The 25,454-nt window shown below is 40.9% G+C and overlaps 2 protein-coding genes across 4 annotated transcripts; one reads left to right on the top strand and one right to left on the bottom strand.

Annotated features, from left to right (window-relative positions):
• The first annotated feature begins 634 nt into the window (after window positions 1–634).
• On the top strand, window positions 635–14,006 carry cab39l (calcium binding protein 39-like). Its single transcript, XM_058380212.1, has 9 exons — window positions 635–923; window positions 5,537–5,703; window positions 6,799–6,963; window positions 8,212–8,330; window positions 8,484–8,652; window positions 8,741–8,800; window positions 9,174–9,239; window positions 9,334–9,477; window positions 10,813–14,006. Exons 2-9 carry the CDS (start codon window positions 5,602–5,604, stop codon window positions 10,990–10,992), a joined length of 1,005 nt encoding a protein of 334 aa, XP_058236195.1. The 5' UTR covers window positions 635–923; window positions 5,537–5,601; the 3' UTR covers window positions 10,993–14,006.
• cdadc1 (cytidine and dCMP deaminase domain containing 1) lies at window positions 9,379–25,328 on the bottom strand. Of its 3 annotated transcripts, XM_058380209.1 has the most exons (10): window positions 25,093–25,327; window positions 24,602–24,702; window positions 24,000–24,177; window positions 22,592–23,173; window positions 18,153–18,202; window positions 17,735–17,904; window positions 15,623–15,812; window positions 14,936–14,993; window positions 14,140–14,270; window positions 9,379–9,516 (listed from the first exon to the last, which is right to left on the bottom strand). In XM_058380209.1, exons 1-9 carry the CDS (start codon window positions 25,217–25,219, stop codon window positions 14,203–14,205), a joined length of 1,524 nt encoding a protein of 507 aa, XP_058236192.1. In that variant the 5' UTR covers window positions 25,220–25,327; the 3' UTR covers window positions 9,379–9,516; window positions 14,140–14,202. The 3 variants fall into 3 exon arrangements, with proteins under 3 accessions (XP_058236192.1, XP_058236193.1, XP_058236194.1); XM_058380210.1 differs by lacking the exons at window positions 9,379–9,516; window positions 25,093–25,327 and adding an exon at window positions 24,810–25,073; XM_058380211.1 differs by lacking the exons at window positions 9,379–9,516; window positions 14,140–14,270; window positions 14,936–14,993 and adding an exon at window positions 17,435–17,559 and having other exon boundaries at window positions 15,676–15,812; window positions 25,093–25,328.
• Window positions 25,329–25,454: the final 126 nt, after the last annotated feature.

Raw genomic sequence — 25,454 nt, 5'->3', positions numbered from 1 at the left:
TAACATTTAACACTGCTGCAGTTTCTGTTCACATAAATTTTAGGACACTGTTTTGAAAGTCATGTCTCATATCACTATTTTATGTTATCATATCAGTCTGATATTGCGGATGAGAGAGAGAGAGAGAGAGAGAGAGTGTGAGAGAGAGAGAGAGAGAGAGAGAGAGACAAAGAGCGAGAGAGAGAGAGAGAGAGACAGACAGATAGAGAGAGAGACAGAGACCGACAGACACAAAGAGAGAGAGAGAGAGAGAGAGAGACAGAGAGACAGAGAGAGAGAGCAAGGCAGAGAGATAGACAGACACACAGAGAGAGACAGAGACCGACAGACACAGAGAGAGAGAGCACATCGATATTAAGTCCAGAGTAATTTTGATAGCAATTTCATATAAAAAATGAACACACAATATCAATATTCTTTAATTAATAGCAATATAAATAAATAAATAAACGAGCATTATCGAAGGTATCGGTACCCTCAGTATCGACCCGCCCACTTCTCCTCCTAACGTCTGACCAGAGCTGATCTGAGGTCAGTGCTACCGCGTTGCCTATAATACTGAAACCCACCGAATAATTTGAGAGAACCGACTCTGGATCATCAGAGTTTTGTGGAGTGAGTCGACTCGTCTGGAGCACGTCGTTGTGAAGCGATATGAATCGTGCTGATATTAAAGTCGACTCTCTGTGAGTGAAATTGTGCGCTGCCTTCTTAAAAAAAAAAAAAACAACAAATTACGCACGGTTTTAATTCGCTCATACGCACTTTCCGCTGACGTTTCTCTCAGCAACACACACACACACACACACACACACACAGTGCTGGCGTGACCAGAAAAAGGGCTGCTCGGTAACAGTGAAGCAAGGAACAGCAGCGGGAGACGAAAACCGACCGAAAACAGTCTAAACAAGGCCGTGGACGCGGTAAGTCTTCACCTCTTTAGGCGGGATACAAGCGTCGAAATGCGGGAAGAGGCGTCGCTGAGAGTCGGTGTCTGAATTGAACGTCGCCCTTGACATTGTTACAAACTTAAAGCGAGTGGATGCGAGTATGTGTGTGTATGTGTGTGTGTATTAGCTGTAGCACCCTGAAGCCTGGGTTTGTTTTTACCTGCCATTTTCATGGCTTAACCCTACCTCAGCGTCAGGGTTATGTTATTTAGATTTATTTATACCTAATCAGTGAACTGATAGCTTATATCTAGCCTGCATTGAAGGCGGAGTGTGCATGTATGTCTGTGTGTATGTCTGTGCCTGTCCCTGTCCCGTCAATGGCTGCGTCCGAAACCGCATACTACCATACTCCGTAGTGTGCCAAAAAATAGTACGCATCCCTAGGTTGCGACATACTACTTAGTACGCAAGTATGCGGGCCTGAACGCTAGCTATAGCCTGGATGTAAGCTAGGATTCGTGTTTTGTTTTAACGCTAACGGCCAGTTTGTTTTGTAGCGTAGCTTAGTGAGGAACATGACTAGCAAGATTAGAAGATTTTTTTTTTTAATAAGTCAAAGGAAATAAATGTGGAATGATGGCTGAAAAAAAATGATGTTTTTTTTTTTACGCTCATTGTTGTTAGCTAATGTTGTAGCTAGCTAGCTTTACAGTCCAGGCTTCGGGTAATCGTGATTTTTTTTTTTTTGTGGCAGGTTTTCTATCCGTTAGCAAGTCACCTGAAACTAGAGCTAGTCAGCAAGCTGAACTAAGGCACATTGAGGCCTTATATAGGCAGTTATTCATGAGGTAAATCGAGGTTATCGAAAAAAGGTGGTTTGCTGACTAATAGCTAACCTTACCTCTTTTCTTGAGTCACACTGTAATCTCTTATGATCAGGTTCAAGTACCTGCAGATCTCTCCGGTGATGTGGTTATAAATGTCTCTTTCTTCTCTGAGCAAGTTTACACGCTTATTTATTTCCTCCTTTTAACCACATAGGGTTTTTTTTTGCATTTGGTTTGCTAGAGTTGTTTTTAAGCCTTTCTCAACATTTGTTTGTCAAAGGTGGAACAGATGATCAGCTACAGCCTTGTGTGTGTGTGTGTGAGAGAGAAATATATCCAGTGTTGACTATAGGATCTGACTTTCTTTTATAAGCTAGAGATCACTCATACAGAGATAAGACCAGCACTGTTATCTCTGACCCATGATCACTTTAACCATGTTAATGAACATCGGACAGCCTCCTTCGATTGGACTGTGGAGGAATTAAAGGAATATTTCACTGGTGTAACATCCGAACCTCTGCAGCAACTGGAAATTCCTTGTACAGAGAAGCTGTTTAGTCCAGATGTGCTCAGAATGGAAGTCTAAGGGCAGCTGTTTGGGGCAGTCAGTAGGGCTTTATATCATACAGGTATATAACGCACAGTAGATGTCATGGGATGAGACGGATATTTGACTTCTTTTCGGTTAGAGTTTAGTCCAACTTTCACACATTAGATCAATACTATAAGAATTTATAATTACTTATCCTTTTCTTAATAATTTGTAGGATCAGTATGTTATCATGAGGGGGGGTTATCTTTTTCAAATATTGAGTTTAGGCTGCGTCTACACTAATCCAGATAAATTTGAAAAGTGAGGTTTTGTCTAAAAATGCTTTATTTACTTTGTGGCTCTTTGAAAGGTTGCAGCGATACTTTGAGGAAACGCACAGAGTTTTTAAAACGGACCGACAGTGAGGTGGAGTTGCTGCTGCGAGAAAAACAGGAGTATAAAGTTGCAAAATGTAGACTTCTTCTTGTAGACATCTTAGCTGAATTTGGTCACACGACTAGAAAACAACACAGGTCATCGTTTTCGAAAGCCTCAGATTTCAGTGACCACACCTCGACACGAAACTGGACGGCCATGCGGACACGAAACTGGACGGACATTCGGACACGAAACTGGATGGACATGTGTGGACATGGCCAAAATTTACCAATACATTTTGACAGCCATATTCATGAAGACATTTGACCAATATGTTTTCCACATGAACTCCTTATCAGCTGCCTTTAACCTTCCATAACACCTGAGCAGGATATGTTTATTTCTCGGTAGATGAACACTTGTCATATTGTCCACGATAACCCTGAATCCATTACATAAACAATAGATGGAGATGATGCTGTTATCGTTGGAGAGTATTGCTGTAAGGCAGTTTGTAAATAAAAGTATGGCAGGCTGATGATCACAATGTTTGACAATCTGGGTTAAAATATTATTGATTTCTCTCCAGTCAGCATACATGGAGTGTTGCCTAACTGTGTTAAATGTGGAAATATTTATGAATGGTTTCTCTAAAACCAGTTGAATGCTGTCCAACAAGATGTGTGAAAACCTGCACTGTTTCATCTCCTGTATAAGCATTTAGTTTATGTAAGTTTGTTCATTAGATCTGTTACTGTTTGGTGGCAGTTCACTTGTGCATGATTGCTTATTTCTCTTAACTGTCCTGTGAAGTACAGGACTGGAGAGTAAGCCAAGACACCAACCTGTCAGTTTCAGCATAGGTTATTAATAAAATCTTACGCATGCTGGTAACACGGATTTCTCCTTGCCAGAACAGGAGAGGTTCAAAACAACCACATATCAAGTTAAAATAGAGGAGGTGAATAGTTTTGAGCGCAGTGCTTTATTATAAAGATGTACGTCTTGAATGTCATCATTCATCCAGTGTTGAAATGACATTTGAAGGACGTATTTGAGGTAAGAATGTAGTGCTTGTTACATGCCAAGATCTTGTATGTCGTGATTCCTGTTTCTGAAAGAATGTCACTTTATTCACAGTGTGTGTGTGTGTGTGTGGTACTGGCAAGTTTAGTTGTACACCCTGGTCGATGGTCTAACGTACTACTGGTGCAAGGTTTTAAATTGGATCAGTATATAAACCAGCCTGGTCATGTTCGCTTGATTGCCCAAAAAACAAACAAAAAGGGTGATACAGTGTCTCTTCTTCATGTACCTGTCTAATCTGGGATCATTTGTTTAAAGCATTTGGGTATCTTATATTGAGCGCTATGTTTTGCATTACGTTATACTTGAGTAAATGTAGCTGATTTTTATTTGGCATGGACGCATGAATGAATAATCGTTTGTAACAACAGCAGAAATGTTCAGGATTGTCTTTAATGAGTCGCTTGTGCTTTGCAAGCCTCTTGTGTAAAGTGTGTGAACATTATTTTGTTATCCCGAGCAAAGAAGTAAATATGTCCTCCTCTCGAGAGGGTGGTCTGGTCTGGCAGAGGGGGTCACATGAGCAGTGACCGGCTCTTGGCAAGCACAGGATAATCTCAGAAAGACAGAGGCGGCCGAACAGGGCAGTGATCTCACACACATTTGCTCTCCTGGGGTTCTCTGGGTTCACTGGATTACCACTCACAAGTTAGGCCATGTCCGCTTTCGGGAACTGACTTACTGAAGATTTTCCACTCGGACTGTTCCATTTGGTACGGCTGTTTTTAAACACAAGTCGTATGACGAGCGCGCTTCTCTCCTGAATGATTTGTGCTCTTTGTGCAAATGTTCAGGAGTGAATACTGTGACATGAGTGGATTTATTTTCTCCAATTTCGTCCATGATGACAGCTGCAAGGCAGGATGGCAAAATAGAAATATATAGAAGTATAGCCTTTATTTGTCACACATACATTACAGGACAGTGTAAGAAGTTTCTTTCTTCGCATATCCCATCCTTGGAGGTTGCGGTCAGAGTGCAGGGTCAGCCATGGTACAGCGCCCCTGGAGCAGAGAGGGTTAAGGGCCTTTCTCAAGGGCCCAACAGTGGCAACTTGGCAGTGCCGGGGCTTGAACCCCTGATCTTCCGGTCAACGACCGAGAGCCTTAACCACTTTAGCCACCGGTGAAGGCTAAAATGTACTTCCTCTGAGACACGTGAAGCGAGCCAACCACAGCTTTTTAAAACTTATGCAGCATCACAAGCAGTCTGCCCTCTTCCACATACATGAGCTCACAGATGCACATGATGGGTAGTGTTGCTCTGACTGAAGGGAAGTGAGAGCATGCTATAGCTCCTACCAGGAATGCAGGGTCAGCCAGGCCAGTTTTGCTTTTTCTGCCCATGGCCTCATCAATATTCAGACTTCTGCTGTACTGATGATAGGGCTGAACGTTTTTCTGATTATTTTTAGCTTAAAGTATGATGTTCATTTTGTTTTAACACTATAATGTCTAAAAATAATCAGCCCTGAGAAAGTGTAACAAGGTTGTGGACACTTGTAGAGGATCTTAGACTTTATATTCACTAGCATGCACACAAAGCTCTTTAATAAGATGACCATTGCAAGATATACATTTTGTGTCCTGGCATCAATTACTGTATTGAACTGATCTCATGATCATGTTGAAACCTGCATCAAGTACTAACCTCCTGGCAGATGCAGTCTTTATTTATGTTTTGTTCTTGTTTTTCTTTCTAGCCAAGCTTTCTCTGGGAGGCACAGCTTTGAGCTCATCTTGAATCAGAGTGTAAAGAAAGAGCACAAGCAAACAGAGTGACACTTCCTCTCTTATCTTCTTCCTTCTTCTATTCAGGTTCTGAGGAAGGAGAGAGAGAGAGAGACAGAGAGACTGAGTAAGAGAGACACTGGGCTCCAACCATGCCACTGTTTGGTAAATCTCACAAGAGTCCCACGGACATTGTGAAGGCTCTGAAGGACAACCTGTCCATCCTGGTCAAGCAGGACAAGAAGACAGAGAAGGTGAGATCATCACTTCATGAAGTATGTTCTGACTTCTGTTTTTATTCCATACGTTTCCGCATTTTCTCTCAGGATCTGCACGTCACTATATTTAATTGTGAAACAGAGCCGCTTTTTTTCCCCCCCTCCGTCTTGGAGCGTAGCTGTAACATTGTAAGGTCAAGCTACTCCGTCAAATTGCCATGTGCTCACCACCAGGCTTGGTTCCAGCACTCTTCAGAACCTTCCTCCTGTCTTGGCTGTGGTTTTTGCTTGTACTTCTAACAGACTTGTCACCGTCTAGCCGGTCTAAGTGAAGGAGTTGTCATCTTTGCTAGGAAGCGTCGAATTCCAAGAGCAGCACTTCAGCTCCTACTCGCAAATCCATCTGATAATACAGTTTGAGTATGAGAAGCATGAAGTGTGGCGTGTTAGTGCTGTAGAAAATATGAAAACACTCCTTAGCCCTGGGATAAATAGTTCTGTTGAAGAACCCTTCTCACTAAGCTTGACTGAAAGAGTGCTCGGTCAAAGTGCTGCAGACTAAACAGAGTGAATGTGTTCATGTAAGCCTTTGTTCTTTAATAATAATGTATTTCAGTATGTAATTATTCAGCTGTATCTCAAAAGACATGGTATTTTTTTTATTTAACCTTTTGGAGTTCTAGATACAGCTTTTTGTGTGCTACATAATATAGAAATGAGATCGGCAGGTGGATTAATTAAACATATGGAAAAATAGAATGGTGAGTGAATTAACATATAGAACTGGATAGAATTAAGTGAATCTAACAGGAAGAGAGATGAAAGAAAGCACTCGAGAGTGTGCGAGAAGGCTGAGGTGACAACGAGGTGACAATGCCACTGTGCTGCTTCACTTCAAGTTCATTTGCAGCTAATCGCTAAGCCAGCTTTCTTCAGCTCCTTGCTAAAGTACAGGTCTGTGAATCTCTGAGCTACCTGGCTGATGTAATGCTAATATACCTGGTGTAAACAACGGTGACCTGTCCTCCTGTCTCATCAACCTTTGAAGGATGTGCTCTTCCAGTGATAGAGAAGCAGTAATGTTGTCTGTCAGTGTTTGCTCCTGTCAGTTATAAGTGTGTGTGTGTGTAGGCCTCCGAGGAGGTGTCTAAATGTCTGGTGGCAATGAAGGAGATCCTGTACGGCACCAACGACAAGGAGCCCCACACGGAAACGGTGGCCCAGCTGGCCCAAGAGCTGTACAACAGCGGCCTGCTAATCTCCCTGGTGGAGAACCTGCAGGTCATCGACTTTGAGGTGAGTCACTGCACGTTCTGGTGTATACACAGATATCCATTTATTTTCATCCTAGCCTCTGGAAAAAAGAAAAACGTTTTTTCCCTCTTCTGATATTTATTTCTTGCCTTCCCTTTTGCTTAATTTGCAAATGAAAAGTGGGATTTCATTGGGTAGAGCTGATGACAGATGCAACCAATCAGAATGAACCATCTGCTTAGTCAGTTTTACCTGACCACAAAAATTGAACTGACCTCTTTCCTGCTCTCTCAGCCTCTTCTTGCCTGAGAGTAAGTGAAACTGCGATTGGTTAGAATGTGTACCATGTTACCGCAGTGCAGCCGATTCTCCAGTCCGATTAGTCAGAAGGTGCGCCACAAAATGGATTTATAAAACGTGTTGCTGTTTAACAAAGAACGGAGTCATTGATGTGGTGACGTTTTTCTGTAATGAGATTTATTTAACATTTGAGGAATGAGGGTCAGTCATTTGTAACCGCACCAGAAAACTGTCAGGACAGAGGAGTCTCTGCTATTTAGGTTATTACTAAGCTATAAACTGTGAAAATGTGCATTGTGGAGATCTTTGCATTGTGCCGCCTCAGCCCCGAGTAGATTACTATCATATAATGTGTAACTGGATGGTCTGGAGTGGAGGGTTTGTTATTTGGGTAATAGTTTATCAGTGGTGATGTTAGTAGTTTGACTTGTCTGTTTAATATTTCAATGTTTGTATAAAATAGTAATAAATCTCAGTTATTGAGAGCTTGTTGCAGTGTAGTAGGCAGTTAATTGAGAGGTAAAGGATTTTAATAAAACACAGTGATTCAGCTCAGGGTCAATATAATTTATTTTAAAAAAGCCTATGAATTTGTTTTGAGGAAACAGCATGCCGTATTTCCATCTTTGTGGGATCTGTATGGAGGAACGGTGGACAGGGAGATGGAGGAGATGGGAGAGCTGGAGTTATGTTAAACAAAATGGTTGCGTTTCTGTTGTAGATTTTTCAGTGCTGTGTGACAGTCATGACTTTTGACATGCGAGTGTGTAAGAACTCCCAATATTTCAGTCCTGTTAATGATGAACTTTAAATGAGAACACTTGTAGATCTCACAGAGCTGACTACATAAAAAGAGGGTTGAACATTGACAGAGGGAAGCAGGAACTGTTAACACACCTCTTTTGCCGTGTTCACGTGGACGTGCGTTTATCTGATCCTCATGTGTGATGCATGTGTTTTAAGGGTAATCTTTTACTACTGTGTGTGCAGGGGAAGAAGGATGTGTGTCAGATCTTCAACAACATCCTACGCAGGCAGATTGGCACCCGCAGTCCCACAGTGGAATATTTCTGCTCCCATCAGGAAGTGCTCTTTATTCTGCTCAAAGGGTGAGACGAGACCAGATATCACTCACTTCAGCTCAAGTTATTAATTAAACCGAATGTTTGTGTAGCAAAAAAAAAAACACATTCAGAAATTGTCTGACATTTATTTAGCATTTGCTTTGCTGTTGTATTAATTACTGCGTTTCCCCCCTGCAGGTATGAGACTCCTCAGGTGGCACTGAACTGCGGCATCATGCTGCGCGAGTGCATCCGGCACGAACCGCTCGCCAAAATCATCCTGCACTCGGAGCATTTCAACGACTTTTTCAGCTACGTGGAAATGTCGACGTTCGACATCGCCTCCGATGCGTTCGCCACCTTCAAGGCAAGAACAGAGTAGTGACTAAACCGTCTAATTTCATCCTCGTCTCGAGAGTTAACTTTGAGTTGATTTTCTTGCTGTCATTCTGCAGGACCTTCTTACAAGGCACAAGGTTCTAGTGGCAGAATTTTTAGAACAGAACTACGATGCAGTAAGTGACCTTTCCATGCATGTATATGTTACACCCAAACCTGTATTCTGTGTAATCTTTTAACAGAATACAGGTTTTAACAGAAGCTAATCCAGCTTCAGTATGCAAATGTCTGCAGGATTTCTTGAGGGTAAAAAGCATGGATGATTTCTCTTATTTAATGACGTTTTTTTTTTTTTTTGCGAAAACACTGCATGCAGCAAATTATTAACTATAATAAATAAATGGCTGAAAAGACAAGTTTTTAATCATTTTTTATGAACCAAAGAGGCATTAGGGAAGTTCAAAGCTCACTGGAGCAGTTTAGCTTTTGCGGTTTGTTTATTATAATATATTATACTTTTATCTTTGACACTTTTTTTTTTTTTTGCAGGTCTTTGAGAACTATGAGAAGCTGCTGCACTCTGAAAACTATGTGACAAAGAGGCAGTCACTGAAGGTGTGTGTTTTAATAAGCCTTTATAAGAAACTACTGTCTGTTTTCTTTACTGTCCTTGCATCTGAGATGCATGTGTTTTTCTGTTGCGTGACAGCTGTTGGGTGAGCTCCTGCTGGACAGACACAACTTCACTGTGATGACGAGGTACATCAGCAAGCCGGAGAACCTCAAACTCATGATGAACCTGTTGAGAGACAAAAGTCCCAATATCCAGTTTGAGGCATTCCACGTGTTCAAGGTAACGTTATGATGAGGTTCAAAGACAGAAGGATAATCTCTGTTTATAGGAGAGAGAGAGAGAGAGAGAGAGAGAGAGAGAGAATATATCAACACACTTCCATGGAAACAAAACAAATGTACTTGGTTAGAGAATTGGAGTCTAAGGCCTGCTTTTGTACTTGGTTTAAAATATGCAATAACATTTATTACATTTTTACAAGATGTTAAAAGGGAACAAAGTTTTATCAAAACCATTCTGTTTTTTTCTCTAAACAGTTAAGCAAATAAACCATTTTATACAGATAGTTTGAGCGCATGAAAAGGTCCACAAAAATATAATATGGGTAATGAGCGTGTAAGTTGGATGTACACAATTGAACAGGATGTCCTTGTGTGCTGATACAATTTCCTGTACAATTGTCACTGGACCTTGGAAACCCAAACATGTTGCAGCATGACCATGCTCCAGTGCACAAAGCAAGAACCATGAAGACATGTTTAGCCAAAATTGATGTGAAACTCGAGTGTCCTGTACAGAGGCTTAACCCACGAATCCTTCAGATGAAACGAGACACCAGCCGAACTCCAGATCTTTTTACCAAACATCTCACTAATGGCTTTTGTAACTGAATTATTAACAAATCACCACTCTAGTGGAAAGCCTTCACAGAAAGGGGAAATAAAAATGTAAAAGCCTTCACAGTAGTAAAATGGGGAATAAATCTGGAATGAAATGTTCAAGCACATATGGTCAGGTGTCCACATACTTTTGGCTATATTGAGTCATTGTGATTCACAGCAGAGAGAGATCGAGTGAGTGTGTTTGCTGTCCCCTCACACCCAAAGAGCATGGCTCTCACTACACCAGGTCATGGATGGCTGGGGCTTTTGTTGGGGACTCGGGACAGGAGTGGACACCATTTTCTCTCCTGCCATTTTAAATCACAGGCAAAAAAAAACTCTGCTTTTATTCACTGCCTGATTTTCAGTAGGATTATTTGCAGTGTTTGCTCTCCTGCAGCAGTCACCTCGGGCATGTTCAAAGTTTGAGCAGCTGAAACACTTCATAGACTTCCATTGTACGCATTTTGAGTAAACAGGTTTTCTGTTTGTTTGGATTTCTGTCAGTTTAGGAAAATGTGTTCATTCTTGTCTGAGGTGAATAGAGATGGGGTTGATAAATGCTGGAGAATTCTTTGAGAAGATTTTGCTGTTATGCTGGACCTTATGTGTGTGTGTATATATATATATATATATATATATATATATATATATATATATATATATATATATATATATATATATATATATATATATATATATATATATATAATTGTTTTTCTTCTTCTCTCAGGTGTTCGTGGCGAACCCAAACAAGACGCAGCCCATCATAGACATCCTTCTGAAGAACCAGACGAAGCTCATCGACTTCCTTAGCAACTTCCAGAAGGACCGCACAGACGACGAGCAGTTCAACGACGAAAAGACGTACCTCATCAAACAGATACGAGACTTAAAGAAACCCGCCTCCTAAAACCTTAGCTAGCGATCGCGTTATTAAGCACCTCATCTTTTTACTGAGGGGGAAAAAAAATAAACAAACAAAAAAAAAATCACAAAAATCTATTAACAATAATAATTCTATTTAAGATCTTAAACATTTGTCTTTTCTTAGTCATGAGGCTCGCAAGTGATAGTTTTCGATCACTGATGTTCAGTTATTTTCTTCCTTTATTTTATTTTTTATTTTTTTAAATTTCCTTTTCCTTGATTTTTTTTTTTTTTTTTTTTTTTTTTTTTTTTTTTTTTTTTTTTTTTTTACTTTCTTTCATGAGACATTTGTTAGTTTTATCATCGAGTTGTGTGCCACAATAGGATGTGTTTAAAACAAACAATAACGGAACTTACAGGCGACCGATTTAGTTTCAGGAAGAACCAAAGCTGGTAGCAGCCTCGAGAAACGTGGACGAGGACCTATTGACACTTATGGTTTTTACATTCTGATGAGCTCGTATTCTCACACACACACACACACACACACACACACACACACTGATCTGAGTGCAGTTCACACAGCAGCAGTTTTGGCCTCGCTCTTGTACAGTTTGTAGCTGTAGTAGTGGAGTTGTAGGAAGGGAGGATGCATTCCCCAGTTATTTATAAAAACTGATTTTCGCACATTAGTAACTTCATTCTTGCACCCCCCCCCCCGATTCTTCTTGTTTCCTACTCTAGCGCCTCCTGGTACTGATGGTATGCGCTGAATCTTCTTACTCCTCACACACCTCTATGGCTCACCGCCGACTCTAAATTTCCCAAAATAAACAGTCACGTCATCCCTGTTTGCTGGGTTTTCTTTTCAGTATTTTTAGCTTCAGCCATCGATCAGGAGCGCGGTTTCTCTTATGCTTTATAAATGATTTTTTTTTGTTTGTTTAGTTACCAAATTTACGCTTGCGAAACAGGGCTGTGTTACTTTTTTTTCAGTTCCTACTCGACGACATGTTTACCTATCACGTGTTTAAAGCTGGTTTTAGTCTGTAAGTGGGCGCCCTTGGGTGTGTGATGATTTGCCGTGAGGCTGGATTTCAGAATAATGGTTCGTGCTAGAGTACTAAAGCAGCTTAGTACTGTAGCGTATCCAGTGCTTCAATCTTCCTATAGGACCTACTTTATAGGAGTCATGTAGTTTTAATCCCACTAATATTCTTTGTTTCTCGTAGGCGTTGCGGTTCCGTGCTGTGATTTCTGCAGTACTTCAGCGTATTTCTCTCCATTAGCCGGTATGTTAAGCTTCTTCATAGTGATCTCTCTGGACATTTAGCTCAGACCTTAACGGGACAGTCGAGGACACGGACGTTCAAAACAGGTGCCTTTTTGTTGTTTTATAAATGTATTCCTGGTTTATTTTTTGTTTTTCTCTCATCGCTTTTTGTATTTTTCTAGGGGGAGCTTAATTTAATTTTTGTTGTTAATTTTAAATATGTTCTAGTCGAGCATATTTTGAATCGATTAAGCAGTGAACCTCTTAACTCGCTATATTTGAGTTACGCCGATTTCGTCCTTCTTGCTTTTCATTCGCCGTCGGTCGATCGATTCGCTTCGTATGATTGTATCATTTGGATTAAGTGGAAATTTGTATGCTGAGATGGTCTTGATCACATTTTGCCAATTATGTGAAACTTGTTATAGTTATATATCGATTATTCATATTGATTTTTTTTTTTTTTTTTCCATCCATCCTTTCCCTTTTTTTCCTCTAATAATTTTTTTTTTTTTTTTTTATCCCCACACTATTGGCATTGCTTCTGCTCCTCCCAGTTCGAATCAGCATTCAGAGCTCAGACGGGCCGCAGGCTGTTCGGTATTGCATATCATGTGAAGTGAATCATGAAACCCTTCAGCAGGGGGGAAACCATTCGAACAATATTATCCACCTGAGCCAAATTTTATTCGATATCTTCACATCCTTTACATACACACGATACAACGAATGGAAAAATAAAATAAAACAAGGTTGATATTTCAAGTCTGAAATCTTTCCCAATGCCGCATCCTTCCTTCTTCAATGCTAATTGTACCATATCACCAATAAAGCAAAATTCAAGCATTATCAGTAATTCTCTCTCTCTCTCTCTCTTTGTGTCTGTCTGTGTGTGTGTGTAAATGTGTTTCTAGTATCGCACAGACAAAGTCTGAGTTATTCACATGACTTCATTAACATGGGTATTGGTTTCATTTTTGACATGAGGGCAACGTGCCACACACTTGACCTCTGTCACTGGATCTCTTTTTAAGGAAGCAGGATGAAATTAACCTGCTGTTAAAATCGATCCACAACCGCTGCATAACACATTCAGAAATAGGCCAAACACGGAAAAGCAAAACCATGGCATTGCTCTCACTTCTCTTTTATCTCTTGGGTGAAGAACAAAAACATCATGACGCCGACTGCGTAATGAAAGTAATTCGTCTGTAATCTGAATTTCACTTTCACTGACTACAATATAGTCCAAGCCCAGGATCCGGGCCTGTAATTATTGATTAGAAACTCATCCCCATGTGGTGTTGCTGCAGAGAGGTGTGTCACAAATTGATTAGGTTTTGCTGTTGGACGAGTGATACCGGCTTGACTGAGACTGAGGAAATGCGTTCGTGTGTCATGAAGTCAGCGTTTAAAAAATAAGAGCGGTGCATTGAAGGTTTTGTTGCATGCTGCTGTCGTGCCAAAATTGTACCCGGTGTGTATTGCGTTTCAGGTTCCCCAAGGAATCAGAAAAACGATCGGCGCTGTCTGGTGAACAAATATTTAGACAGGAAAACAAGCTCATCGCTCTTCTTCAACCTTTCCACTTTAGCTTTCACACACGCACAAAAAGAAAGAAACGGACATAACGATTAAATAGTATTTTAAATGAATACATTATTAACAGTTGCTAAAATATACTGACTGCTATGCATATGAAATGATTCATGAGTAAGCGCATGCTTTGGGGACTTCATCTACCAAATAAATGTTTTCTTAGTCCATAATAATTAAATATGCAAACGGAAATGTGTTTCGTATGATGTGTAGGTAAAAAATTTTTTGCTGTAAAACAAGCATTATAGTTTCTGCTGCTCTGGTCCACCTCGATAACGTCCTAATGATTAGACCAGTTGGATCACGTGTTTAGTTTACCTAAAACTGTAAACCAAGGGCTCTCCAGGATTATAGTCAAGAACCTCTGAGCTTCCCGATCCCTCAGTTTCTCAGCTTCTTGTTGCATTGATAGTCCACAGCTTCCTCTCGTCTGTTCTTCACACAGCCATCTGTAATTAATAAAGAGAAAAGTGGTTCTCTTTTTAAAGTGACACACGAATATACACCGATCAGGCATAACATTATGACCACTGAGAGGTGCCGTGAATAACCCTGATGATCTCATCATGGCACCTGTTAGTGGGTGGGATATATTAGGCAGCAGGTGAACATTTTGTCCTCAAAGTTGATGTGTTAGAAGCAGGAAAAATAGACAAGCGTAAGGATTTGAGCGAGTTTGATGAAGGACCAAATTGTGATGGCTAGACCACTGGATCAGAGCATCTCCAAAACTGCAGCTCTTGTGGGGTGTTCCCGGTCTGCAGTGGTCAGTATCTATCAAAAGTGGTCCAAGGAAGGAACAGTGGTGAACCGGCGACAGGGTCATGGGCGGTCAAGGGTAGGGAAGGCTGGTCTGTGTGGACGAGCTACTGTTGCTCAAATTGCTGAAGTTAATGCTGGTTCTGATAGCAAGGTGTCAGAATACACAGGGCTGTTTTGGCAGCAAAAGGGGAACCAACACAATATTAGGCAGGTGGTCATAATGTTATGCTTGATTACAGCTCTGTCTTCATCCTTACCGACAAATAATCAGTGTTAAGTTGCAAAAAAGAGAGAAGCGCTCATACTAGTAACACTCTAGTGAAATGATTAAGTAGTGTGAGTAAACGCTTACTTGATAAAGGTGGACCAGTTTGTTCAGCAGCACTTCTGACAAGACACGACTTCTTCCACTTCAAAAACACACACAAAAAAACAGTGTGAAAAGCATGAATGTGTATTTATTTATTTATTTTTTTCATGCATTTTTCACCCTCTTATCTCTCGGCCACATCTGGAAGGGGATATGTGATTACCTCCAAACAAGAATTCCAACTTATTTCCCTGTCCTGAGAATAGAAATGAAATCTGTTCACTCTAAAACGCACACCGGACGCATTGACGGAAGCTGTCGAGGCGGTTTATTGTGAAACACAATTCCCTAGAATTCCCTGTTAAATGGTTATGGAAATTAGACTCTTGATGTTCAAAATCCATCCTTTTAGAGATAAATTATTCTAGAGAGTAAGTTTTATGCATTAGATTGTATCAGTGTTGAAAAGATGGAGAAAAATCCACAACAGCAGCTGCTTGGAACTTTTCTGAGTACATAGAAGAAGAAAAAACGCCAAAATTCTTTTCCTTGTCAATTTGCAGAAACACTAGAAATGAGACGGACAAGCAGGAAAAACCCCCTGAGATGTTTTCTTTAATACAAACTGATCATTTCAAATGTTGAAGCTCCGTCAAGAAAATAAGCAGGACCATTAAATGCATCCTTCAGCTTAAAAACAATAAAATTGTATATTATTATCAGACGTACGATGAACTTGCGGATGCCGCGCAGCCGGTTGAAGTTGATGTAAGAGATGTCGTGTTTGTCCTTCCCGCTGTCCAGGTCTGTGGTGTAGATTTGTTTGATGCCGGCGCCTTGGATCAGAGGTACACATTCGTCACAGGGGCATTTAGTGACGAAGAGCATTGTGTTTTCTTCCTCCTTCACATCCGCACTCCTGAACATGGAGGAAAAGTCACACTTTTGCATGTAGTATAGAAATACATCGGTTCTGGAAGGTTCTTTTGCTAGAGAGCGACGTGTTTAGGTTTTACTGTCAGGCTGTACTCTGCAGGAATGACCTGGCAACCCTGGATTAAAGGTTTGGCTCTGTGTATTCATTTAGAAATAAGGAATCAATGAGTAAGAAATAAAAATCGATGGCATGTTGGGAAAATAAGAGGCAGATTAAGGTCCTGTAACAGCATATTTTAAGGTGTTTATGTCTTAACATACACTATATTGCCAAAAGTATTCGCTCACCTGCCTTGACTCGCATATGAACTTAAGTAACATCCCATTCCTAATCCATAGGGTTCAATATGACGTCGGTCCACCCTTTGCAGCTATAACAGCTTCAACTCTTCTGGGAAGGCTGTCCACAAGGTTTAGGAGTGTGTTTATGGGAATTTTTGACCATTCTTCCAGAAGCGCATTTGTGAGGTCACACACTGATGTTGGACGAGAAGGCCTGGCTCTCAGTCTCCGTTCTAATTCATCCCAAAGGTGTTCTATCGGGTTGAGGTCAGGACTCTGTGCAGGCCAGTCAAGTTCATCCACACCAGACTCTGTCATCCATGTCTTTATGGACCTTGCTTTGTGCACTGGTGCACAGTCATGTTGGAAGAGGAAGGGGCCAGCTCCAAACTGTTCCCACAAAGTTGGGAGCATGGAATTGTCCAAAATGTCTTGGTATGCTGAAGCATTCAGAGTTCCTTTCGCTGGAACTAAGGGGTCAAGCCCAGCTCCTGAAAAACAACCCCACACCATAATCCCCCCTCCACCAAACTTTACACTTGGCACAATGCAGTCAGACAAGTACCGTTCTCCTGGCAACCGCCAAACCCAGACTCGTCCATCAGATTGCCAGATGGAGAAGCACGATTGGTCACTCCAGAGAACGCGTCTCCACTGCTCTAGAGTCCAGTGGCGGCGTGCTTTACACCACTGCATCCGACGCTTTGCATTGCACTTGGTGATGTATGGCTTGGATGCAGCTGCTCGGCCATGGAAACCCATTCCATGAAGCTCTCTGCGCACTGTTCTTGAGCTAATCTGAAGGCCACATGAAGTTTGGAGGTCTGTAGCGATTGACTCTGCAGAAAGTTGGCGACCTCTTCTCACTATGCGCCTCAGCATCCGCTGACCCCGCTCCGTCAGTTTACGTGGCCTACCACTTCGTGGCTGAGTTGCTGTCGTTCCCAAACACTTCCACGTTCTTATAATACAGCTGACAGTTGACTGTGGAATATTTAGGAGCGAGGAAATTTCACGACCGGATTTGTTGCACAGGTGGCATCCTATCACAGTTCCACGCTGGAATTCACTGAGCTCCTGAGAGCGACCCATTCTTTCACAAATGTTTGTAAAAACAGTCTGCATGCCTAGGTGCTTGATTTTATACACCTGTGGCCATGGAAGTGATTGGAACACCTGATTCTGATTATTTGGATGGGTGAGCGAATACTTTTGGCAATATAGTGTATCACAGCCATCGACTGCAATTAATATTTGATTAAAAAAATATGACGTCATGTCTGTTATCCATTTACATTTTCCATTGTGAAGTTCTCTTATCACCTTAGTAATGTTCCGGTTATTAGAGCAGCTATAAACGGTAATTTCCTCCCTTTTCTTTTTCCTCTCTCGCACAAAGTTTCAATCAACCATGTTACCAAGGAACCAGAAGCACAAAGTCCCCAGTCCTGCAAAGAAATATTAATGTTTCTATATAGAAACGATTCACCATATCAAAGATGCTTTATAATTAGTGATAGATTCATCCACGTGAAACAGCTGTTACTATAGAAACGATCGCATATTAGAATAATTGCATTATTGTAACATGATGAATTTCTATACACTGTGATATTCACACACCTGAACGTGAGCGCATTCTGCTCAGCGTGGATGATGTAGCGGTATTTACGGCGCTGTCTCTCTTCCTGCTTGTCGTCCATCTGAGGAAACTCGGCATACTCGGAGCCCACGGGATAGGCGTTATAACCACATCCCACCAGGTACATGTTCCCCGTGCCATCACACTGAGGCTGAGCATGGACCATTTATAGCAAATAATTATTTTATTTTATTTTATTTTATTTTAAATAAATAAATAAGTAAATAAATAATAAAAATAATAATAATAATAAATAACAAATTTGACAGAATGGTTCAGTCAAATTCATGCTTTGCTTCAAGGCATCCCTCAAGCATTTTAATTCATTTCATTAATATTGTGTCAAATTCGAACCACATATTTAAAGCATCTTTTATAAAGTCTGAACTCTTTACTCACCAGTCTGCCTTCTGCCCAGATCACTGTACCTACTCCCACTTTAGGATCTTCTAAAATACCACAAAAACAGAAACAAACCCATATTAGACACATCGAATGATACAGTCTGAATTTTTCTATTTTCTTTTATTTGTTTGTCTATTTTATTATTTACCTTTTTTTTTTTTTTACTGTAAATATAATTTTATATCTACATCTACAGCTTAAAAACAATATCTACATCTTAATAAATTATATTACAATATTTTATATCATGATTCACAGTGCAGTTTATTTTTGAGCAATTTTGTTTCTGTTTATTTATTTGTTTGTAGATTTTTAGCTTTTATTTTCAGATTTGTATTATTAAATATCTTTTATATCATTTTCAGTTGCAATTCAAATTTATATTTACATTGTCTGTGTGTGTGTGTGTGTGTGTGTGTGTGTGTACTCAGTGGGCACTTATTAGGAACACTATACTAAGAATTAGGGTTGAGGTGTAGGGTTTCCCTTGATTCTAATAACAGGAGATTGGAGATCATTATCACACAATTTCAACAGTTTTATCTGGTGCAATGTCATTCTGCCAATCTCCTGCTCTTACCACATCCCAAAAGTGCTCTAATCGGTTCAGATCTGGTGACTGAGAAGACCACTGAAGAACACTGAGCATGTGTTGGGATATGGTGCATTAACATGCTGGAGGTAGATATTAGAAGATGTGAACTCTGCATGTTTTTTCAGTGCATTTTGGCATACCAGTAGCTGATTAGCAGGTGTTCCTAATAAAGTGCTCAGTGCATATATTATTTAGTATGTATGTGTGTGTGTTTTTAGTTTATACATATATACACACACACACACACATCGATCAGGCATAACATTATGAGCAGTGAGAGGAAGTGAATAAGACTGATGATCTCCTCATCATGGCACCTGTTAGTGGGTGGTATATATCAGGCAGTACGTGAACATTTTGTCCTCAAAGTTGATGTGTTAGAAGCAGGAAAAATGGACAAGTGTAAGGATTTGAGCGAGTTTGACGAAGGGGCAAATTGTGATGGCTAGACCACTGGATCAGAGCATCTCCAAAACTGCAGCTCTTGTGGGGTGTTCCCGGTCTGCAGTGGTCAGTATCTATCAAAAGTGGTCCAAGGAAGGAACAGTGGTGAACCGGTGACAGTGTCATGGGCGGCCAAGGCTCATTGATGCACGTGGGGAGTGAAGGCTGGCCCGTGTGATCCGATCCAACAGACGAGCTACTGTTGCTCAGATTGCTGAAGAGGTTAATGCTGGTTCTGATAGAAAGGTGTCAGAATACACAGTGCAGGACGGGTCAGGGCTGTTTTAGCAGCAAAACGGGGACCAACACAAGGTTTAGGTTTAGTCATTTCATTCTACAAATTCTATGCAGATTAAAAACTAGGTTATATTTTATCATCTGTAATCTTTAGAGATTATTTAGGACTAACCTTAAACTCAGGTCATCTGCTTTTTATTTTTATTTCAGTTCAACTTGAACATGTTTAGTTCATTATTTTTTCTTCATTTATTATTTTTTTTAGAATTGCGAATAAAGACAGTCTGTCCAACTATAGACAGGCTCAAAAAGCTGCTAGGGCTGAGCATCTGATAGAAATAAACCAGAACAATCCCAGATTCTTATTTAGTACAGTGGTTAAACTAACAAAACATCAGATTTCTGGAGAGAGTATTTCAGCACAGTTTAGTAGTGAGGACTTTATGAATTTCTTCACTAAAAAAATTGATAGTATCAGGAACAAAATATTGGATGTTCAACCTTTAATGGCATCCGGTGATCCAGACCAGCCTATAGCTCCACACTTAAAGCTACAATGCTTTACCAGCATTGGGCAGGAAGAGCTTCTTAAACTTATCACCACGGCTACATCAACAACGTGTTTGTTAGATCCAATCCCAACTAGATTGCTGAAAGAAGTGATACATGCAGCTGGAGAGCCTCTTCTCAATATTATTAACTCCTCGTTATATCTAGGCCATGTCCCAAAATCTCTCAAGTTAGCAGTTATTAAGCCTCTTCTTAAGAAACCGAAACTAGACCTGATGAAATATCAAATTACAGACCGATTTCAAACCTTCCGTTTATATCTAAAATATTAGAAAAGGTGGTGTCAGCCCAATTATGCTCCTTCCTACAGGAAAACAATATCCTTGAAGAATTTCAGTCGGGTTTTAGGCCCCATCATAGCACAGAAACTGCACTAGTTAAAATCACTAATGACTTGCTTTTAGCTTCGGACCAAGGCTGCATCTCGATTTTAGTCCTGCTTGATCTTAGTGCTGCATTCGACACTATAGATCATAATATCCTCATAGATCGCTTACAAAATCACATAGGTATGCAGGGACAGGCATTAAAATGGTTTAGATCCTACCTGTCTGATCGATACCACTTTGTAGATTTAAACGGAGAACTGTCCAGTGTAGTGCCAGTGAAATATGGGGTCCCACAAGGGTCAGTTTTAGGACCTCTGCTTTTCTCAGTATACATGCTTCCATTGGGTGACATCATTAGAAGGCATGGGATTAGTTTCCATTGTTATGCAGATGATACCCAGTTATATATCTCATCAAAACCAGATGAAATATCTAATTTGTCTAGATTAACTGAGTGTGTTAAAGATATTAAAGATTGGATCATCGATAATTTTCTATTACTAAATTCTGATAAGACGGAGATATTACTTATTGACCCAAAAACCAGTACACAGAAGCTCTCGCAATTCAGCTTGCATTTAGAAGGATGTACTGTTACTACTAGCTCAACAGTGAAAGACCTGGGCGTAATATTAGACAGCAACTTATCCTTTGAAAATCATATTTCCATTATCACAAAAACAGCCTTCTTCCATCTTAGAAATATTGCCAAACATTTTATCTGTATCTGATACAGAAAAACTAGTTCATGCATTCATGACCTCCAGACTGGACTACTGTACTGCATTACTAGGTGGTTGTCCTGCATCTTCAATAAACAAGCTACAGTTAGTCCAGAATGCAGCCGCCAGAGTTCTTACCAGATCAAGAAAATTTGATCATATAACCCCAATATTATCATCCCTGCACTGGCTACCTGTTAAACTTAGAATTGACTATAAATTAGCTCTTCTTACGTACAAGGCTCTAATTGGTTTAGCTCCCACCTATCTCTCCAGTCTTCTAACACGTTACAATCCACCACGCTCTTTAAGGTCACAAAATTCCAGACTTCTAGTAGTTCCAAGAATATCAAAGTCCACAAAATGGGGTAGAGCGTTTTTGTATTTAGCTCCTAAACTTTGGAATAGTCTTCCTGACAGTGTTCGGGGCTCAGACACAGTCTCCCAGTTTAAATGTAGACTAACGACTTATCTCTTTAGCCTGGCATACATTTAACACTTCCCATAACCTTGTGCTCCAGTACACCTGATTAAATGCACATTATCATCTAGTGCTGCTAATATTATGAACAGCAGCTACGCTAATGCTGTTCCATTGAGGCATACAGAGACTGTGCCGGCTCCAGTGGCATCCGGAGATGGACCAGCTCCAGCCAGGTTCTGCTTGTGAGGATTGGGATATTCAAAGCAGCGCTGTGGACAACAACCTCCTTATTGATTTACATAACATTATACACATGCTGTATCTGCATCACACCATTGTCACCCAAATGAGGATGGGTTCCCTTTTGAGTCTGGTTCCTCTCAAGGTTTCTTCCTCTTACCATCTAATGGAGTTTTTCCTTGCCACAGTCGCCTCAGTCACCTCAGGCTTGCTCACTTGGGATAACATCTAGGACTGTTTGTCTTTTTATATGTTAGTTGTTTTCTTATGTTGTTTCTTATGTAAAGCTGCTTTGAGACAATGCTCTTTGTTAAAAGCGCTATACAAATAAAATTTAATTGAATTGAATTATTTTAGTTTCTGATTTGATTTGTTTATTTAAGTGTAATAACTCTGCTTTAAACATCTGAAGCATGGCATGAGAGTAATGAGTGAGAGGAATGACTAAGTCTTCAAAGTATGCAGTAAAAAAAAATGCAAATGGTTGCTACTGAAATAGACTGGCATCCTGTCCAGGATGTAACCTGCCTTATGCCCCGAGTCTCCAGCGATAGGCTTCGGGTTTCCGGTGATCCAGTAGGATCAGCAGTGTAGAGAATGGATGAATGGATGGATAATGGTTGCTATGGCAGTTAGATGCACCAGGAAGTATATTTTAGGCAACAGATGAGAGTAGACCTGCCAGGTTTTTCAGTGGAAAGAGAAAAGGTTAAAGGAGTAGTCTAACATGATTTAGACACTGACTGCCCTGAAATGTTTACAGCAGCAGGTCATCAGTTTAGGGAAAATCCTCTCCATGCTAATCACACACATGCTACAGAGATGAAACTGAAAAACATTGACCGACATTCACACATGCACCGACATCTCACCTGTTCTATACGCCAGCACCGCAGCCTGGATGATGCAGTGTCGCACAACATCCTGAGATAATGTCCTATGTCCACTCATTATGGGTTCTGTCTCATAGAACCCGTATTCGTGCTCGGGAGCGGGAACACTGGCAGCCACGGAAGCCAGAATCCGGATCAGATCCCTCATGTGCTGCCGTAGCTCGCTGAAATATGGTTCTGTGCAAAAGTTCTCTAGGTTCATTTTACTCAGCAGCTCTCTGTGCACCTCCACATCATCAATCACAAACCTTTTAGAAAAACTCTCCCAGTTCCTCCAGCGCTCTTTCCTAAAGAGTTCATGGACATCCAGAGAGGGATCGTCAGCTGCCATTCTGCCCAGAAAGTCACTGTTGCGGGACGTCTCCTCCACAAACTGAAGCATGGAGTTGGGGAGAGGTTGGAGCACCACACCGATGTGTGGCCTGCTACTGGATTTGAGTCTTTCGGCAGCGGTTGCATCCAGCATGGCTTCCTGGAGACGAGAACCTGCGGCACTGCTTCTGTCAGACAGCAGACTGATCTCAGCATCAGCCGGCCAGTACGAGATCCTGTTCACTCCAGCTGAGAGGATGAGAGGAACAATCATTACAGAGACAAGGTTACAAACACATGAATCCGACACCATCAACTCCAGAATCTTCATGTAAAGAAGACATAAATAATCAGAAAGCAGTTTTCAAAACTGTCCAGGTTTGGTGATTTTGTTTTATTGTAGCCTCAGATTCCTGTTCTTGGTTGATAAAAGCTTGCTCAGCAATGTGTCCTGAATTCTGAGATGCTTTTCGGCTCAGCATGGTGGTAAAGAGTGTTTATACGAGTTAACATAGCCTTGCTGTTTGTCTCCTCTGACCTCCGGCATTAACAAGGTGTTTCTGCTGGATGTTTTTCGTTTTTCTCACCATTTTGTGTAAACTTTAGAGACTGTTGTGTGTGAAAAACCAGCTACTCTGGTACCAACATCCACGCCATAGTTGAAGTGAAATATACTGTACATTTAAAACTACAAAATAAAGTGGATAAACACAAAATTGAATTTTGCAAGCTTGTTGAAAACTTGTGGTCTAAACTGAAGAAATGCATAATCTTGCAAAAGCCTAAGACCAATAATAATGCTTTAAATGCATGGAGATTCTTATACAGGTCTCTCCAATCTTATTAGACATCAAGGTGAAGAACTTTCACCAAATATTAAACGAGATAAACACTAATAACTTGAAATAATTCAATTGGCTTCCAGTAATTAAAGACAAAACCAAGAATTCTACCTCAATTATTCTAGCTAGGATCAAATTATTACTGAGTAATAACATGCTGTAGAAACACAGATCATTTTATCTAACACCTTTACAGGCAGGAAGAAGCAGTTGAGCAAACAGTGGTTGCTTACCATTAATAATCATCTTTAGGCAGGCAGAACAAGGCTTTCTGGAAAAATAAAGATCGCAGCCCTTTAGTCTGGACCCATGTCTGATTACAGCCACCTGACCGGCATGGAGCGCTGCTCCAGAGCAATGAAGACCCAGAATTCTTTGCTCATGGACCACCACTAGGCCAGTGCCTTTCACCTGAAAGAGCCACATTACAAATCAGTTATTTCCTACTAAAGTCTCATATTATGGATACGTGCACATGGTCTATAACAAAGTCTAGATGGAGGGAAGGCAGAATTATGCAAATGCAGGTCATGCAACACAAGTTAACCAGGGAAAGGGGAGGAGCATGTGCAGGTTTGGAGGTGCATCTAATTTGCATATTCATACTGTCTGGGTTTCTTGATGAAGTTAAACATGGCGGCTGATATATAAATATCTACTGATATTTAATCGTAGAACCACCAAGAAGAAGTATTTTAAGGTTCTCTTCAGGAAAACGACTCTTCGAAATGTTGCTCGGTTTCATTTCTAAAAAAGGCAGTGATTAAACAAGTTGTGTGAGTGTGAACCCAAGCGTCTCTCCTAAAGTGAGAGAAGTAGGTGACGTTCTCCTTACAGATGCGTTGTCTCGTCTCTGAGAGTCCCTCCTGGGAAAAAGCTCCATCCAAAGACTCAGTAACGTGAAGAGGTTAACTTTGGACAGTCTGGGTCCATGACCTGAATGAAAGAGAATTTGGAACAGGAATGATAGACTGCTTCAGCCAAGTCCAGTTCCAAGAAACAGAAACCGATACTGATGTTCAGAACAAATTATGGCTGAGTACCTGATGGATTTCTATACCACGTCTACACCCTGTGTAAGGCCTCTGGATGTTCAGTTGTCATTTAACGCCTATAGGTTATGACTGACCAGTCATTATATTAAATAATGCCAGAATACATGCTGACCTTTATGCTAAATGATCAGAGACACGTGATCATGCCATAAGACGTGTAGTATAGGATAAACCGCTTATTAACCCATATTAATACCCCACTGCCTAGTGCGTTAGTGGGCTATTTGGGACACAGCTCATGGGGTAGAATACCGGCCTAGCTGCCTCTAACCTTGCACTTTGCCCTCCGTCTGTGTACCGCTCTCCTTCACGTTACTGACGTCATCTTCGCTCTTTGCGGTGCGCCCGTTTCTGTCGGTACCCGGATGTAGCCGGTGCTCGCGGGGTGTCGCTGCCATTCAGCTCCGATCATTAACAAGAAGGCTGTCAGTGACACAGTCCACTGGTGTGAGCTTTAATCTACGTTTAACAATGTCCTCTTCCTATTTAGGTTGACGTCAGGCAGCAGGAGGAGCCGGCGAAAACTATTAACCCTAGGTTGCCAGATATACAGTGAGACTCCCCCTACTGTTGTGCCCTTGTTTGTAAATTCTCAGCAGAAAGGGTACTAAACCTTGTACCCTCATCTTCAGT

The sequence above is a fragment of the Hemibagrus wyckioides genome, linkage group LG26 (assembly GCF_019097595.1).
Source record: "Hemibagrus wyckioides isolate EC202008001 linkage group LG26, SWU_Hwy_1.0, whole genome shotgun sequence".
Lineage (NCBI taxonomy): Eukaryota > Metazoa > Chordata > Actinopteri > Siluriformes > Bagridae > Hemibagrus > Hemibagrus wyckioides.
The sequence above is the reverse complement of the archived record's forward strand: the minus strand, read 5'-3'. Positions and strand labels throughout refer to the sequence as shown.